At 60.1% G+C, this 14,485-nt stretch overlaps 1 protein-coding gene across 1 annotated transcript in view; it reads left to right on the plus strand.

Annotated features, from left to right (window-relative positions):
* Positions 1-233: 233 nt before the first annotated feature.
* LOC138822758 (protein argonaute-2) overlaps positions 234-14,485 on the plus strand; it is a 70,132-nt gene continuing 55,880 nt past the window's right edge. The window contains exon 1 of the mRNA XM_070015701.1: positions 234-383. Coding sequence (XP_069871802.1) covers positions 362-383 — 22 coding nt within the window. The 5' untranslated portion in view covers positions 234-361. The remainder of the gene's footprint in view (positions 384-14,485) is intronic.

A 14,485-nucleotide genomic window follows, 5' to 3' on the forward strand; every position in this document is an offset into this window, starting at 1 on the left:
GGGTCCTGCCCCGCGCCCCGGAGCTCGGCTCCCGCGCCGCGCCCGTGCGCCCCGCCCGCCAGGGCGCGCGCCTCCGCCCGGCCCGCCTCCGCCCCTCCCTCCGGCGCCCCGCCCCCCGCCCTCCCCGCTCCCCCCCTCCCGGCGCCCCTCCTCCGCGGCCGCCTCCCTCCACCCCTCCCCCTCCGCGCCGCCCGCCGCCGCCTCCGCCCGCCGCCCCGGCCGCGTCGGGTAAACCTGTTTGGCGAGGCGGCCGCGCCGGGGCGGATCGTGCGGCCGGCGGCTCCCTCGCGGCTCGCGGCGTCGGGGCCCGTGGCGCGCGCGCGGCCGCCCCTCGGCCCCGGAGCCCCTCGGCGGCGCCACCATGTACTCGGGAGCCGGCCCCGGTGAGTCCTCGCGCCCGGGCCGCGTTCCCGGGGTCGGGGTGGGGGGGAGGGCGGGAGGATCGCGGGCGCCGGGCGCGTCGCCGCCTCCGCCCCGCGGCTCCGGGGCCCCCCGGAGCGGCCCGGGCTTCCCGCGCGGCCTGGGCCCTCCAGGCGCCTCGGGCTCGCGTCCCGGCCCGGGGCCCGGCGGCAGCACGGCGGAGCCGGCGCGGCGCGTGTAGGCCCGAGGCCCGCCTGGCGCGGCCTCGCCTTCCCGGGCGCGCCGGGGGCCGGGCTCCGGGGACCGGGGCGCGGGGCCGGGCGCGCGGCGGGGCGGGCGCGGGCCGCGGCGCTCGGGGTGGCTCTCCGGCCCCGCGCGGCGGGGAAGCCTGGGCACCGCCGCTCGGCGGCGGCTCCGAGCGGACTCGCGCCCCGGGCACCCGCACCGCGCGGGCCTGGTTCGCGCGCCGGACACGCGGTCTCCACCGCGGCTGCCCTCCCGAGCGCCCCTTCCTGCCGGCCGCCTCTCCTTCCCTGGAAAAGTTCCAGAAAACTTAGCGCCGTGCCCCGGTGGGTGCGGAGCGGCGGGCGGCCGCCTGCTCCCGCCGGGCACGTGGCTCCCCGCGGCCGGGCCCCGCCGCCCGCCGCCCCCTTTGTCCGCCGCGGGGTTCGCCGGCGCGCCGCCTCCCCGAGCGGTGCGCGGGGCCCCGCGGCCCCGGACCGGATCCCCGAGACGGCTCCGGGCGCCTGGTTTCCGTGCCCGGCGGATCCCGCGCCCTCCCCGGCGTCGCCTCGCCTCCCCCGGCTCTGCGAACAACTTTCCCGGCCTTCGGGGCTCCGAACGGCTCGTGAGGGCCGGGTGAGCCCCGCGCCCGGGAGGTGCCCACGTCCGCCCCGGGGCGGGTGTCTGCGGCTGCCCTCCCTCCCGGGCCGCCCGGCCGCGCAGCCGGAGAACCTTCCAGAGATGAGCGGCACGGCGGAGGCGCCCGGCCCGTGAGAGCCGCGCCGGGCCGCGCGAGTTGGTGGCGACGCGGCGGGAAGGTGCAGCCCGCCTCCCGGGCTTTGTGTGTGCCGCCTTCGGCCCCGGCGGGCCGGGCGCCGCCAGTCCCTCCAGACCCCGGCCCAGACTGACTGGATGGGGGGCCGGGAGCCGGGCTGGGGCCGCACCCGCCCCGTCCGCGGCGCACCCCGCGCGGGGCCGCGGGCTCGCGGGGGCCGCGGGCTGGTCTCCCTCCGGTGTTTTTGTTGGTTTGTGTGAACTCCTTCCTAACCCGCTGGAGCCCCGCCCCGCCCCGCCCCGCCCGGTGCGTCTTGAAGAGCGGTTTCGCGCATCTCCAGGGTCATTTTGGGGCATTCCCGGCTTGGAAAATGGCTGCAGTGGCGCAGGACTCTGAGATCCTGGCCTGGGGAGGAGCAGACCGAGCGCTGCCGGGGGCGACGAGCCTGGCTCCTGGCGATGGAGCCGCCCCAGGCTCAGGTGTGGCCGCGTGCTGGAATTGTTAGGTCCCGGCCCAGTTCAGTTGGACTCCGCGCCGAGGCTTTTAATTTTGCCTAAAAGGCGTTGTTGGAGCCAGGCTTGTCCTGCATTTCCTCCCGTAGAATAATGAGGAGACATTGGGCCTGAACTGTAGAAAAGTTACACATAGTGTTGCCGCTTCCAGTAATACTTGCTGAGCAATTTATGCAAAGTCAGTTTAAGATGGAGAGGGTACGGTGGCCGTGACGAACGGCGTTACCTGCGTGAAATCTGAAATCCCGCACCTGTCTCCATGGGAAGAGGCAGAGCTGAAACTGTATCCAGGGAGGGGGTGACCTCCTGCCCCTGGTGTCGGGGTTTGGCTGGCTGGCACTCCTGTGTACACCTCCCGTTTGCTACAAAGTAACCTCTGTGAGGGTTCAGACGTGAGGCCAGTTGTGTAAGCAGGATTGATACCCACTTCTTCCCCCTCACATGGATGCGGCCATCTCCTGCCCTCTCGGGTCTGTGCCCAGGCAGCTGCTGAGGCCCTGAGGCCTGGCAGTGTGGTTGGCTGGCTGGGCAGTGAGTGCCCCTTCCCCCAATACATACACCATACAGAAGAACTGCAGTGTCCAGAGGTGGGAAAGCCTGGACTCCTAAGGATTGCACAAGCTTAAGAAGCCATGTTATTTGTGGAGCCCTGGGGTGGAACCCAGGGTCTTGTACATGCTGGGCAGGTGCTCTACCTGAAGGCTACACCCCCAACCCAGTATTCCTGTTGGTCCTTGTGGGTGTTGGTGGTGGTTGACGTTAGATGCTTGGGCTCAGGTGTGGGGGTGCAGAGCAGGTTCTGGCCTGCACCCCACCCTTCTCTTATCCTTTCCTGCCCGTCAGCGCCTCACAGCCTTGCCCCACTGGGTCCCCTATCTGGTCCACGTTGGGGACTGCTGGCACCCAGCCACACTCGGCACCCCAGTTGTGGCCTGTTACTTCCACATCTTGCTTTGGGGGACTCCATCTCCATTCCCTGCCCTCCCGAACCTTTTTTTTTGTCAGTCGTGCGGCTTGAACTCTGGGCCTGGCGCTGTCCCTCAGCTCTTCAGCTCAAGGCTAGGGCTCTATTTCTTGAGCCACAGCACACTTCCGGCCTTTTCTGCTTATGTGGTGCTGAGGAATGGAACCCAGGGCTTCATGCATGCAGGGCAAGCACGCTACCACTGAGCCACCTTCCCACACCCCCCCCCCCCCAGAACCTTGAGGACTTGGGGCCGCTGTTCTTCGCTCTCACTGTGCTGCGAGTTCGCCTCCATGGAGCGTCCAGTGCCGGGCGCCGCTCTGGGAAATGGCAGGGCGCTTGCTGGGCCTGCAGGCCCCCAGCGCGGTGGCCTCGGACTCCAGGCTGGGGGGCTCCAAACCCCCAGCAGCTTTGGACAACTGAGACCAAGGGCTTCCTGGGAGTCTTGTGATATCCCAGGGCCGGGCTGTGCCCTTGCAGCAGTGCACTGAAGACTGCGGTCACGGTCTGGAGCGGCAGCGCGTCTGTGGGCAGGGCAGGCTTCCCCAGCCAGGGCCTGGGCCTCACTCACTCCTGTCATCCTCGCTACTCGGGAGCTAAGATCGGAGGGTTGGGGTTTGAAGCCAGCTGTGGTAGAGTGCTAAGAATAGAGCAAAATAGCTCAGGGACAGCACGCAGGCCCTAAATTCAAGTCCCAGGTTGGTGCATGCGTTCAAACACGTGTGCACACATAGACACAGAATGTCGGCGGGCAAGCTGGGCAAGGGAGGGTCATTTGTAAGCTTCCTTTCTCAAGGTCATCACCCCCCACCCCGTGCTCCTGTCTGTGCTGTGGGCATTTGCCCTCTGCGAGAGTCAACCATTCTCTTGTGTGTGCTAGCGGAGCTGGGTGCTGCTCTAATCTGATGCATGTGGTCCTCGGCTAATGGAGAGCTATACATTTGCCCTGCCAATCTTGAGAACATTCCCGGGGAATGAAGAGGCTAGAAGAGCTTTCTCTAGGCTGGGCAGGGACAGTAGGGCCTGGGTTCAAGTCCTGCATGCCCAGCTTGGCTCCCGGCCGCCATGCTGTGGGCCTGCAGCATTTCCTGTGTAATGTGTCAAAGTGAGCACCGAGGTCCCAAATTGGGTTTCTTCAGAGCATGCGCACTGTGCTAAGCATCGCGCCGGATGCTGGGGGTGGTGAGGGGCACAGGCACAGCTTCACCCTCAAATGTTTGCTCCTCCAGGACGGAGCTGCGCGGGTTGGTGTGTAGCACGGTCAGCTTGTGCCTGCTCCTGATGGTGGGCTTGGGTGGGAGAGGGGTGGACCCCACTGTGGAGGGTCCAGGGGAGGGGGCTGGGGCAGCTGGGTGCGGCTGATTGTCTAGGGAGAGAACTAGGGGACCCTCCTCCCCCCATGCTGGCCTGCCCGGAAGCGAGAGCCTCCTCTTATTCCTGAGTCAGGGAACACGGACACTGACAGTTCCCTGCATCCAGCCCTTGCCAGGTGCACGCAGCCAGACATCAGAAAACTCACTTAGGTCTCCACAGCAACTCGGGTGTGATGGGTTGTGCTTGTGCATGCACACAGGTAGGGCGTGTATGGGAGAGCTGAAGAAGATAGCAGCAGGAAGCGGAAACTGCCCTGATTGGGCAGGAGCTCTGGATGCAGGGGCAGGGCCCCTGTTGGGCCCTTTTGTAGCACCTGGTGCCTCTGTTCTTCGCACTTGGGCTGAATGAAGACTCAGTTTCCCTAGGCGGATGTTGAATCCAGACCCCATGCTCCTGGCCAGCCCCGTGCCTTGGGTGAGTGGTGCGGCTCTGTCCTCGGCTCTCTTTCTGGAAAGCAGAGTTGGTGACAGGCCCCCGTGGGTGTGGGGTGAATGGGGCCCAGCTCCCGCCTTAGAGGGTGGAGGAGACCTGATCTCCTCACCAACTCCATCACGCGTGTCCCAGCGGCCACCTTCCCTAGAGGAGGCAGGCGCTGTTGGTGTTGATGCCTGACTGTGCCAGTGCCCACGTCCCGCCCGCTGTCAGGGCGCCTTTGACCCGTGACCCAGGGGTCACGGAGAAGCGCTGACAGCGGATCGTTGACATAGTCGCTGATGGGTTCTGGGGAGGCTTGGGCTTACTGTGCTGTGGGGTTTGGGGTGCTGAGGGCACCAGCCAAGGCTTAGCAAGGCCAGGAGAAGGTGGGGTTGGGGCTGAGAGACTCTGCGGCAGGGCTGCCCACAGCCATGCGCAGTCAGAGGCCCAGGCTGAGCCCTGCCCGGCCCGGCGGCTCCGGGTCCAGCGTCGGGTCCAGAGTCAGAGGGCTGCTCCAGCTTTGCTGGATCATCCTGCGAATGTTGCCGTTCTGTGAGAATCCTGCTGCGGGGCCCACGGCGCCGCCTCGGCGGGTTGCCCACATCACTCCTGCTCAGATTGCTTTTTCTTTTCTTTCTTTTTTCTTTTTGCGACTCCTGGGGCTTGAACTCTGGGCCTGGGCGCTGTCCCTGAGCTTCTTTGGCTCAAGGCTAACATGCTAGCACTCTACCGCTTGAGCCACAGCTCCACTTCTGGCTTTTTCTGTGTGTGTGATACTGAGGAATCGAGCCCAGGGCTTCAGGCATGTTAGGCAAGCGCTCCACCACTGAGCCACCTGCCCAGCCTCTGCTCTGACTTCTGTGTGCGCTGGGAGTTACCATGGCCTCTGGTCCTACGTGCACCAAAAGGGCAGAGAACTCTTTCTTCTTTCTCCTCTTCTTCTTTTTCTTCTTCTTCTTCTTCTTCTTCTTCTTCTTCTTCTTCTTCTTCTTCTTCTTCTTCTTCTTCTTCTTCTTCTTCCTCCTCCTCCTCCTCGTCCTCCTCCTCCTTCTCCTCCTCCTCCTCCTCCTCTCCTCTTCCTCTTATTCCTCCTCTTATTCTCCTCCTCCCCCCCTCCTCTTCCTCCTCCTTGCTTGCTGAGTGACATGGCTGGGGCTTTTGTCTTCTGTGTCACGTTTCTGTAAGTGGCAGAGCTCGAACCCAGGGTACTGGAGCTTGTGGTCTGAGGCCCCCCAGTGTGCTTCACTCGTTTCCTTCTCAGGCTGTGCTGCGGGATGGCCTTCTGCCGTGTTCACGCACCCGATGCAAGGCTGGTGCTGGTGTGCGTGGGGTGTGGTGGTGTGGCGCTCGGTATTCTGGGGGCCGTGACCCTGTGCTCTCCTGAGCCTGGCCCCAGACATGAAAGGGGCCGAGCAGAAAGTGAGGGGACAGCCAGGCTCCCGGAGATGGCGAGGGCCAGGCTGGCCTCAGCACTGGCAAGCAGTGACATCATTTATTTCCCTTTTTGTGGGAACAAAGGAATCAATGGCATGATAGCAGTAAAAGGTGGGGAGAGGCCAAGGCGGAAGCCAGGGCGGTGCTGTGATGGCCTCCAGGGCGGCGGCCTCGGCCCCAGCCCAGGGCTGGGCACCCGGCTTCCTCTGGGATGCCCTTGTCAGGCGCAGGCTGGTGGAGGTGGGGCCGGGGCAGGGTGAGGAAGGCAGCGCGGAGCAGGCTCCACGGGCCTGGACTTGAGCGACAGGCAGGCAGGTGGGCGCTCTTCCTCTCCCTTGGGTATAGGACTGTGGGTCTTTACTCTGCGGTGGGGAAGGAGAGGGACGTGAGCGGGCCATGTCCGCACTGTGGCGCTGGCTAGGCGCTGGCGGGGGGCAGCGGTGACTGCAGAAAGTCAGTGCTTGGCCTCCACGCCAGGCTTGGCCCTGCATTGTGTCATCGCAGACCGGACACCAGGCCGCGGTGCCTGGAGCTAGATGGGCACTGGCTGGAGCCGTGGCCTGGCCTGGCATGCTTTGCGCGGCACTCGGAGGATGGAGCTCAGCGCCTGAGAGGAGGCAGGGATTTCCGGCCACCCCGCACGGCGGCCATGCCGGCTCTCCAGCTAGGCGCAGTCAGCCCGGGCAGGGGGGAGAGGCCCTGTTCTGGCTCGTGGCCACTCCCTAGCAATGCTGCACCTTGTCTTATTTTCTTGGGAATGTTCTGGGGCACTTGAGGACCCCGTGCACACAACCAGTCATCCTCGGACCTGGCAGTAGAAATGTAGAACCAAGAAAGCTGTGCATAGGCGGCTGGGGTGGGGTTCCCTGGCGGAATACCTGGAGCAGCTGTGCGGAGGAAAGGACACGGGTGAGAGCAGGCGTGGTTGGAGGAGCCAGTCCATGCAGGTCACCCTGGAGTCTCACATCTGCTCAAAGAGAGCCGCCGTCAGCAGTTGGGGAGGGGAGGGGTGGCGGGAGCTGGGGGGGGAGGCTGTGGTCTGCATTCCCCGCAGCAGGGCTCTGGACAGGAGCAGGGACTAGGGGAGGGGACTTTGTGGGTCGGCCTTCTGGAGGGCTGAGCAGGGGAGAGGGGGCTGAGAGTCACCACCTGCTTAAAATAACCCAAGGGGTCATCGTGGAGGCAGGGAGGCCTGCCTGGAGGAGGATGGCGGTGCGGTGCCAGTGTGGGAGTGTTTTCAGGACCTGGAAGAGCAGCGTGCAGTTGCCCTGCACCCAGCCAGACGGGATGGCTGGCTTCTTTGTGCAAAGTTGGTCTTGGTCCTTCCTGAGCCCTGTTCAAACACAGTTCCATCGCTTGTCCTTGGATTGACACATGCTGCAGGAAATAACCACCTTGGGAGAGGATGCAGCCCCTGGCCTGTGACCAGGCAGCGACACGCCGCAGGGCCGCAGGGCCCACGCAGCCTGGTTCTCTGTGGGTGCAGTTGGGATGCCCGCACCTGTTGAGCTCCTGGGCTGGGTTTGATGTCACACATTAGGGGCCTGGTACTTCATGTTGTGGGTGCCACACACACATACCTGAGGTCTGGCGCCCCCCCCCCCCATCTGGTGTCTTGCCTTCCCTTACCCTTGATCTCTGACCCTGGTGTTCTGTTTCTGCTACAAATAAGATCTCACCCTGGCCACATTGGGTTTGGGTGTACACTAAGGCAGGAAGGGTAGGGAGGGGGGCACAAGCAGGACCATTGTGGGGGACCAGTAGGATGGGAATCTGGTGGGGGCTGAGCCGGGGCTGCCCAGTGGGGCCGCAGGAAGGTGCGGTAGGGGCAGACCTCTACAACAGCTAGGCAGACTCGAGCGGATTCTCTGAAGTCCAGGGGAAGAGAAAAGTTCTAGTCCCTGACTTTTGGCACCCAGTGTATTTTCCTCACGGGGGCCCCGCCCTCTGCCGCCACTCTCCTTGCGCAGGGCGTGGTCCCGAGCCTCTGGCTCCTGCGTGCTGTACCGGGGTGTCCCAGCACTAAGCGGCCTTTGATAGGGAGCTGATGAGCCTTAGCCTCAGCTAAGGTTGAGATCCTAGAGTTGAGTCAAGGAAAACATGGATGTCTTGGGACACGATTCTATACCCCGGTAAATGTTGCGAAGTACATAGAAGTGCTGCCGAGAGCCCCTGTGACTTGGTGTGCACAAGGCACACACTGCGCCGCCCCCCTGGCAGATTTGGGGTTCGCCCACTGGGTTATCTCTCCCTAGTGGCCCTCTCCTGAGATGGCACTGGTGGCCGGCGCATGGCTGGCCGGGGAGCGGTGGCGTGCTATCAGCGCCCGCCACCTGGCAGCTGCTCAGGCGGTGCCCTGGGGGCAGGGTGGCCCCTGGCAGCGCCGCTGAGGTGAAGCTGAAGTTGTGGCCCAAGACACAGCGTCATGAGTGGCCCCGGGCACCAGGCGGGAGTCCAGGGCAGGTTTATGGGAAGTGTGGTTCTGGAATGACAAGTGGCAAGGGTCTTGGAAAGCCGTGACCTTGACCTCAGTGTTGGCCTCCCGGGACACAGCCCCTGGGAAGTCCGTCCTCACCTCCCCCTGCAGTCTGACCCAGCGGCCGTGTGCACCTCGCCAGCATGGGTGTAGTTAGCCGAAGAAAAAGGGGCAGCGTTTCAGAGGGAAGGACTTCTTTCAAAACCTGTCTTAGGGGCTGGGAAGGTGGCTCAGTGGTAGAGCGCTTGCCTTGCATGCCTGAGGCCCTGGGATCGATTCCTCAGCACCACACAAGCAAAAAGAAAAAAGCCGGAAGTGGTGTTATGGCTCAAGTGGTAGAGCACTAGCCTTGAGCTGAAGAGCTGAGGGACAGCGCCCAGGCCCAGAATTCAGGCCCCACGACCGGATCCCCCCCAACAAAACAAAACAAAACAAAACCTGTCTTAGAGAAAACACTGAAGGTGAAATTCATGTAACAACACTTAAAAGTGGGGCGTCAGGCACCCAGAACTTCGCTTGGCTGGTACCCAGACATTCCCTGGGCCCCCTCCGCCTCCAGTCCGAGCGTTGGTGCCTCCGCCGCGCGGTTCACCTGCTCTCGGAGCGCAGCCGTGAGCTCTTGTGCCGGGCTGTCTTTGCTTTGCAGGGTGTGCTCTGGGTTCGTGGTTCAGCCTGGGTCAAACCCTCATTGCTTGCTTGCTTTTCCCTCTTCCCTTCCATCTCAGCCGCATTTTGTCGTCCTGCCCAGGCTGGTTTTGAACTGCGATCCTCAGATCTCAGCCTCCTGAATAGCTAGGATGACAGGCGTGAGCCACCGCCGCCCGGGTGCAGCACTATTTTTCTGTTCTCACTAGTGATACAGGGAAGGTTGTGGCTTTTCTATATCCTTGCCAATACTTGAGTGGCATCTAAGTGTTTTAGAAAATGAAGCTCTTGGGCTGGGAAGGTGGCTCAGTGGTAGAGTGCTTGCCTTGAATGCATGAGGACTTGGGTTCGATTCCTCAGCACCACATAAGCAGAAAAAAATTTTGAAGTGGTGTTGTGGCGCAAGTGGTAGAGCGCTAGCCTTGAGCTGAAGAGCTGAGGGACAGTGTGTGCCCAGGCCCAGAGTTCAGCCCCCACGACTGACCAAAAAAAAAACAAAAAGAAAAAAAAAAAGAAAGTGAAGCTCTTATGTAGTAAACCATTTTAAGGGGGAAAATCCTAGCTTTGTCCATTTTTCTCAGAGGGACCTAAGTGGTACAAGGCACATTCATTCTTTTGTGTACAATGTAGCCCATTTGGAATCAGAATATAAACAGTTAAATGGCAAAAACCTCTTCCACCACCAACCAGCAGTGTGAGCTCTGCCAAGTCACTTAGCTTCTGCAGGCCTGGCCGCGAGGGGTCAGCGTCTCTGCAGCTTGCCCCCCAGCCCAGCCAGCCTGTGGTCTGCGCCTCACAGCCGTGGGCCCATCCACACAGGCTCCTCTACTCCAAAAAAGAGAAGGGGCTTGAAGAAGCGCTGGGGAGCGTCACGGGAGACTAGACCGAGACTGTGACGAGGTTTGGGAAAACAAAGCACAATTTAATGGCAAAAACCAAAACAGAGTCTGGAATGCCATGAGAGGCCTGGGTCTAATGCGAGAGATCTTTGATGGGGGCTTGGCCTGCCTTGATTGGCCGAGTGGACTCGGGGGCACCTGATCCCCCCTTGCCCAGTAGCTGGGACACGGGTGAGGGCTCAGACAGAGTAGGCGGCCATGCATCTGGCAGTGCTGTAGCGTGAATGCATGCAGTTCACTGACGGCACAGACGAGGACTGAAAAAAATAGGAAGGACTTGTTGAGGAACGAACACTTGAAGTGCACAAAGTAGAGGAGAAGACGTGAAGACTTCATGTGCGTGGTCATCTGGCGTCCGGGTGAGGCCCAGTATCGTTGCTGCCTGCTCATTTCCTCCCTGCTCCTCTGGGGATTTAGCCGGGGCCTCTCAGGCGCTACACCCAGCTACGTCCCCATCCTCAGAAATGTTATTCTCTTTAAAATTAAGATTCTAACTATTCATGTGATTTTCTTTATATTCTTTAAAAACATTTAGTTGTTACTATAAAAGTGATGTACAGAGGGGTTATAGTTACCTAAGTCAGGTAGAGTATATTTTGGGGGGACAGTGTCTCCCCTTCCCTCACTCTCCCAGTTTTTCTCTCATCCCCACCCACAAGTTGTACAGTTCATTTTCCACGTAGTGACTAGTGAGCACCCCCGCTGTATTTGTTCACGCTTGCTTTCTCCATTTCTGTGCCTCTCCTGACACTCAGGAAGACATAAATGAACAAACAGAACAAGAAAACAAAAACAGGAAAATAATCTCATTTCCTTGTTCTGGAGTTCATTTCGATGATATATAATCAGATGCAATGTAGGCATTGTGCCTTTCTGTCCTGTCTCACTGTTAATGCCTAGAGTCCTGTATAAGTTACAATGTCTCGCCGGGCGCTGGTGGCTCACACCTGTAATCCTAGCTACTCAGGAGGCTGAGATCTGAGGATCGTGGTTCAAAGCCAGCCGGGGCAGGAGAGACCGTGAGACTCCTATCTCCAATAAACCACCAGAAAACCGGAAGTGGTAGCTCTAGTGGTAGAGCGCTCGCCTTGAGCTGAAGAGCTGAGGGACAGCGCCCAGGCCCAGAGTTCAAGCCCCACGACCGACCAAAAAAAAAAAAAAAAGTTACTATGTCTCTTTTTTGACTGTGAAATGATTTCAGCCTTAATAGGAAAATGAGTAGAGTAGTTGGGGGACCAGGAGGCCCCTTTAATGTCCCTTCAAGGCAGAGGTCTGACCTCACCTGCAACTTTGGCTATTTGTCGATCGTTGTCCATTTTCTGGGTATCCTGTGCCTGCTTCTGGAACCCCTTCCAGCAGGGTGCCTATTGTGTCCATCAGGTTTGGTGACTATCCACGGGGCCCTTTATCTTCTGGCCCTGCTCCTCCAGTCTGGCATTTCCCCGACTCTTCTGCGCTGCCATGGGCCCGGGTTCCTAACGGGGTTTTCCTAGGAAGGTTGATCGCAGAGAGTGGGCTTGGGGCATCAGTGCTGCTGGCTGGTTCCACCCATCTGGGCCCAGGGTGCTTGCTGCTGCTGGGTTCTGCCGATCTTCTTGTTGACACAGCCAGGATACGTGTGCACAGGCACACCAGCATCTGTGCCCACCTTCTGTATTCATTGTTAAAAGCCATGAGTTTGTACTAACATTTGCAATTCAAATCCAGCACCACAGTGCTCAGTTAACTGTAACCCTTCCAGTTCGGAATTTCTTTATCAGCTAGTAGATAGTTCGGCCTTTGCTTGAAGCCCGTCTGTCGCCCTTCAGACCAAGCCTGCATGGAAGTAGTTTTAGGATCGCGATCTGACCTTCCCGTGGCTGCTGGTGTGCGCCTGCTCTGCCTGTTTCTTTGCAGTACCGGCGGGTGCTGCTTTCCCGGGTGGCTGGGCTGGTCCCTTTCTCCTCTGCCCTGGAGGGTGGCTGACACACAGCTGTGGGCATTCTCGTGGCCCAGGGCCCTGGCCTGGCCTTGGGGCCCTCTTCCCTGACCCCACAGATACCTGGTGTCCTGAGTGTCAGAGGCTTGGTGAAGCGTTTGTGGTGACGGTTGTGATCCTGGGTGAAGATGAGGTGGCCCCTGTGCTGCGCTGAGGCCTGCGCCGGCTTAGGAGGCTCCAAGCCCTCTCTCTGTCCACTGGTGAGTTGCCCATCCCTGGTGGTGCGCGCCGCAGGTTAGAGTTGCCTGAACCACCGGCTGCTACCAGGGATGTGCCAGCGGAGCCCGGACAGCACTTGGCAGCAGTGGCTGCCGCAGGCCAGAGGCATCTGCTGCGATGCCCCGTGCGTGCAGCCAGGGTGATGGGAGCTGTGCGTGGCACCTATAAGTTCCAGGCAGCCCACGGGTAAGATGCCAGCGGCTTTATCTGAAGGGAGGGCCCTGCACACTTACCGGGGCCTAAGTGTGAGCACAGCTCAGCTGCCTCTGATTCAGAGCCTCCCTGAATCATCCTCCTTCCTCCTCTTCTCTTCTTCCCCTCCCCTCCCTCTCCCCTTTATTTCCTCTTTCCCTTCCTTTTCTCCTTCCTTACAAGCTGTCCTTCATGGTAAAAAGAAATGCATACTCATTTCAGAGAACTTAGAAGATAGGCAAATAAGAAGAGACAAAATCACCATAAATATTATTTGTAAGAAATAACTGAGCCGGGCGCTGGTGGCTCACGCCTGTAATCCTAGCTACTCAGGAGGCTGAGATCTGAGGGTCATAGTTCAAAGCCAGCCCGGGCAGGAGAGACTGTGAGACTCCTACCTCCAATAAACCACTAGAAAACCGGAAGTGGCGCTGAGGCTCAAGCGATACAGTTCTTGCCAAGAGCTGAGGGACAGCGCCCAAGCCCAGAGTTCAAGCCCCATGACTGATCAAAAAAAAAAAAAAAAATAACTTCATGGGCTGGGAAGGTGGCTCAGTGGTAGAGTGCTTGCCTTGCGTGCATGAGGCCCTGGGTTCAATTCCTCAGCACCACATAAGCAGAAAAAGCCAGAAGTGTCGCTGTGGCTCAAGTGGTAGAGCGCTAGCCTTGAGCTGAAGAGCTGAGGGACAGCACCCAGGCCCAGAGTTCAAGCCCAACAATCCCCCTTCCCCTCAAAAAAATGTGAGAGCCATATGCTGGGGTACCAAGGGGTCCCCTGGCAGTTGTGTGATGGAAAGCCATGTAAAAGTGGAGCTCTTAGGAGGAATGGGGCTGGCCATGACTTAGTGTGGTTGGCAGTGGAGAGCTGAGCTTTGCGGGAGCATGGGGTGGGAGCTTGTACACGTGTGTGCTCAGGAAGGGAAGTCCCGATGCTTAGTGTGAGAACAGGATGCCTTGACGTGTGCTTCGGTGTGGTCAGTCACAGGCGGACCCTGAGCGCTGTGCTGAGCCCTTCTGGCTGGGCACTGCCCGGAGGGTGGCCAGCAGTGGGCTTTCCCATGGGCTCATACCCAGCTTTGCTCCCTGGATCTGTCCCCCACTCGCTGGTGGGGGTTCTAACGGCACCGCTCCTAGTCCTTGATTGCTACCACGTGCTTATGCAAAATTGTATATCGTAACACGACTCCCAAGAACTATCAGCCATGGACTGCATTGTTCTGTGGCATAGAGCGACGCCTGTTTGTATCATGCAATTGCAGTTGTCAGTCTGACTGGGTTAAACTACGTCGTTGTTGTGGTGAGCGTGTTACTGGTCATCCTGAGCGGTGTGCCAGCGCCGCCTGGGGGGAGTGGGCCGAGGGAGCTGTGGCCAGGGCCCCTGTGGCAGTCCATCTTTAGCTGGACAGTGGGGCAGTGGAACTGAGGGTGATGCAGTGCGCCCCCACTTTGTCCCCCAGACACACCCACTGCTCCAGCCTGTGCCCCAGTGTGTGCCTTGGTGGCATGGGAGAGATGGCCAGCCACGAGGAGGAGCCAGCCGGGCACCTGTTTCTCATCTGAGGCTTTGGTTAAATGTGGACCAATAGCTTTTGGTGTACCCCGTCATTTGGTCCCTGTTGTTTGCTCCAACATTGTGGATGCTACTGTGTAAACAAGGTATAGAAGAGACAGAGCAGATACTTGAGTGCTGAAACTCCATGGTGCCTTCTAATTCAGGCCAGACCTTGGAAGAGGAGAGGGGGTGGTGAGTGCGTGTGTGTGGGGGGGAGTGCGTGTGAGAGGCTTGCTGTCATCTGAGAGCAAGCAGAGAGCTCGGGCTGTGGACCCCTTCCTTACTCAAGCCCAACTAGCTCCGGAGCCAGGACTTGGCTGGTGCGTCACCAACGGGGTGTGGCCTGGGGGTTGCACTCAGGACTGGTGGTAGCAGGGTCAGGACTCCGCAGAGACATTCAGACCTTTATGAGGGAATTCTTTGAAATAGAGCAAGCTTCATAGCTTCATAAAGGAACAAAAGGGGAAAA

Source organism: Dipodomys merriami, unplaced genomic scaffold (genome assembly GCF_024711535.1).
Source record: "Dipodomys merriami isolate MVZ:Mamm:240054 unplaced genomic scaffold, mDipMer1.0.p SCAF_1141, whole genome shotgun sequence".
Classification (NCBI taxonomy): Eukaryota; Metazoa; Chordata; class Mammalia; order Rodentia; family Heteromyidae; genus Dipodomys; species Dipodomys merriami.